General features: G+C 65.2%; 1 protein-coding gene across 1 annotated transcript in view; it reads right to left on the bottom strand.

Annotated features, from left to right (window-relative positions):
• Positions 1 to 2,946: 2,946 nt before the first annotated feature.
• Positions 2,947 to 3,709, bottom strand: part of CRELD2 (CRELD disulfide isomerase 2) — a gene marked incomplete at its 5' end in the record, with an annotated part of 8,659 nt that continues 7,896 nt past the window's right edge. The window contains 1 exon segment of the mRNA XM_014591270.2: positions 2,947 to 3,303. Within this exon segment, the coding sequence (XP_014446756.1) occupies positions 3,254 to 3,303 (50 nt within the window).

Genomic DNA, 3,709 nt, shown 5'->3' on the forward strand with positions numbered 1-3,709 from the left:
GGGTGGGGGGTGGGGAGCCCTGGAGACAAGCGCAGGACAGCACCCGCCCAGCCCTCCAGCCCCACCTCTGCCCTGCTGTCCCGCCCGGGCAGGGCCGCCCTCTCTTCCCTCCCCGTCTGCAGAGCCTGCTCCACGGGAGTGAGAAAAGGGCTGTTGCAGTGACCAGCCCCTCCCTGGGCAGCCCAGGATGAGAACCAGGGCACCATGGGGGCTCCAGGAGGGCTCTAGGTGAGATGCCCCAGGCCCCCGCCAGGGTGTGCTCTGGGGGCAGCCCCAGACCCTACCTGAGATGGGGTCGCTGAGGCCCGAGGGTGGCCTCTCCCGTGGAGGCCCAGGCTGGCCTCCAGCCACACCACTGTGAACCTGCCTGGTGCCCCCAGCTCCACCTGCATGGCCAGGGTCCTCTGGCTCCACTTCCCTGAGGGGCTGTCTGTCCCTGGCCAGCCACCTGCTGTGGTGTACCTTGGCCACTGCCACACAGCCCGCCCCCACCAGTCCCTGCACTTAGACTACCCTGTCTCAGTGGAGGTGGCAGGTACTTCTAGGCCTGCCTGCTCATCTGGAACCCACAGACCTGGGATCAGAAAGGCTGGTGGTCCCGGGGCCTGGCGGATATGGGAGCTAGGGCCCACTCGGCCACAGCGTGGTGGGCTGGCCAGCAGCTCGAGGAGTATGCTGGGCACACGTGATGGAGAAGGGGTGGAGGGTGGAGGGTGGCCACTCCCGTGGGGATGCTCTCTCCTCTGCTGTCTGGTGGGCGTGGGTGCCCTCTAGCTAGAGAACAGAGCAGGGTTCTGGGTGCTGCAGCGACCCTGGCCTATGTTGCTGTGGCCTTGGGCTGGTCATGGCTGGGCAGGGGGTCACCTGGGGCAGTAGAACCACCCCGGGGAGCACCTCTTGCGCCTACAGACCTCCTGCGTGTCCCTGTCCCACGTGTGCAATCCTGGCTCATGCTTGCCACCTGCCAGGGGTTCCTGTGCCCTGGCAGTGGCAGCCCACTGCTGGCTACAGCACCCCGAGTCCCGGAGGGGCAGCCTGGGGTCTCCGCACAGTGCTCGTGGGGCCCTAGGTCACAGGGGCTGCCTGTTTTGAGAACGTCTTGTCCCCAGGACCCCAAGGGACACACTATAGCAAAGCCAGAGCGAGGCAGGCTGTGACACAGGCACTTCCAGAGGCCTCTGCACCAACAGGACACACCTGAAAGCCAGGGAAGGCTGGGCCCTGCAGGCCTTCCCCAAGGTCGGTAGCAGGATTGTCCTGCCTGGTCCTGCCCAGAGGCAGGGTGCACACAGGGTCAGGACAGCCAGGCCCTCTGGAAGTTTCCTGGAGAGAGAACAGAGCAGGTCCAGAGGCAGGGACCGGGGTTTTCTGCAGGACTCAGGTCCGCGAAGTGCACAGGACAGGACCCGGCTGGGCTGAAGCCCACCCAGTTTCGAACCCCAGGGGCTGACACTCGCTGAGAGATGCTGCTGGGAGAGAAAAGGACACAGGCATGCCAGGCCAGTCTTGCCCCTGAGGTCTGGCCACAGGAGTCCTGCTGGGGAACGCTGGCCTGCGCCCCAGAAGCAGCGCAGCCCGTGGCCGGACTTGGCTAGGTTCAGGCAGAGCATGGCTTTGTGCAGAGCCTCCCTGGCCACGGTGCCCCCTGCTGGCCGCGCACCTCAGCAGCTCCTGGGGCCCCAAGCCTCGCGCAGGGACACACCAGGCAGGTTACTGTCCTCCCTCCTGAGCGCTTGAGGCTCCCAACCCCGTGGGCCTGCCCGGGCGCCGCAGGGGCTCCGGCTGGGGTTCTGCTCCAGAACAGCGACTCTCTTGCCCAGTCGACTGCCGGCCCCTTGGGGAAACTGCGAGCGCCACCTGGATCCCCATCCAGTCTCCGGCAGTCCTCGCGGTGGCGAGCACTGGGAGACAGTGCCACCTGGTGGTCCCCACAGCCGGCTGTGAGGTCTCAGAAGCCCCTGGCACTGCCCCACGTGCTCCATGCTTTAGCGCCCCAGGTCCATTCAGGGACACCCCCCTCTGGCCGCGCCCTCTCCCCTCCCCACTCCCCAGCCCACGGAGCACACGGAGAGGGGGTCAGCTCCCTGCCAGCTGGTGCAGACTTCCAGATGACTCTAGACTGGACAAGCACAGTCCCACACCCGTGTGGCACCAAGGCCACTCTGTCCTCCCTCCAGGCATTCTGGGAGACCTGGCCCAGGGCTGGAGAATCCCCACCAGCCACAGCGATGGGGAGATCTAGGCCAGCTGGGGTGACCGCAGAGCCCTGCCACTGCGGGGACTCCATCTGGTGCCCAAGAGGGAGGTGCATGCCCACACACACGCATGCACTCTGTCAAACTGCAGGTCCGGGACTTGAACTGTGCAGTTGGCCACACTGTGGGCTGGCCCCTTCTGTCACGCTACCATCTGACTTCACGGCTCTCTTCCACCACGACCCGCTGGCACAGCCCTCCCAAGCTCTTCGTGTGGCTCCATTTCTCATAACAGAGTGAGGGCTAACCCTGGATTTTGTCAGAAGCACAGCTCGGGAACATACGTGCTTTGCTGTTTGCAGGCTGGGCGGTGGCAGTCCCTGATGCCAGGACAGTGTGGGGCCGTGCCTGGGCCGGGCAGGAGGAAACACCCACCCAGGGAACACCCGCATGGAGGGAGCCGGAGTGGTGGGCGGGCCAGAGCGGGGGACCAAGAGCAGGCAGTCCAGTGGGCTTGGGAGCCTGGAGCGGCTGCAGCTGCCCAGCTCAGCCCCAGCCCTTTTCCGAGTCGCACTCCTAGGTGAGGGGCAAGCCCTGGGGTTGGTGATGGCTTCGTCTCCAGCTCGCCTGGTGACAGTGACGACTTCTTCCCAGCCTGAGGGCTCTGGTCCTCTTCTTAAGTCTCTTGACGACACAGGGTGAGACCCACAGGGGGTCCCCAAGGCCCACCCAACCATGGGGTATACATGCCTGAGGTGCCCACTGCGGAGGCAGCAGGGGGGCCCTGGGGCCACACTCAAGCCAGCAGAGCACACCCCGCCCGAGGCCCAGTCTGAGTGGGGCGAGTCCAGCAGCCTGTCCCTGACCACCTCACAGCCTGTTTTATTATAAAGAAAGTATCAAAATATACACATTTGTCTAACAACCAGGAAGCGCAGCTAGGCACGGCCTACAAGCATCACCCACTTCCACGGAGGCCGAGACCACCTGGAACCACGGAGGGCCACGCAGCGTCTCTGAATAACTTAGGGTGGGTGCGGTGTCGTGCTCGATGCCTGTTACAAGTCCTCATGGTTAGGCAGCTGTGCTGGGCTTTCTTCTGTGACTCCTGTCAGGACACACACAGATCAGCCGTGGCCTCGAGGGTAAGGCCCACCGGGACACGGCACTCGGGCAGAGGTGCGTGTCCTCACGGCCGTCACCAAACCTGTGGCCTGGCTCCCGACAGGCACAGCAGCCCTTCCTAGGGCAGCTCAGGGTGAGACCCTGGTGCTCCAACATCCCACAGCCGGGGGTACCCAGGCAGGTGAGCCGTGGCGGCAGCGTTTCAGAGTCTCTGCACTGTGGCAGGGTGCTCCAGCAACGGCCTGAGTGCTGGCGGGGTGAGCCGGCCTCATCAGAAACACTGGTGGCAAGGGCCCCGGCTCACGGCAGAGGCACGGGATGAGAGAGGACTGGAGCACGCAGCAGTCAGAGCCCAGCCCCGAGTCTGGCCGCCGAGTGCCGGCTCGCCT

This window comes from Tupaia chinensis, unplaced genomic scaffold, assembly GCF_000334495.1.
Source record: "Tupaia chinensis unplaced genomic scaffold, TupChi_1.0 Scaffold000548_1, whole genome shotgun sequence".
NCBI lineage: Eukaryota > Metazoa > Chordata > Mammalia > Scandentia > Tupaiidae > Tupaia > Tupaia belangeri.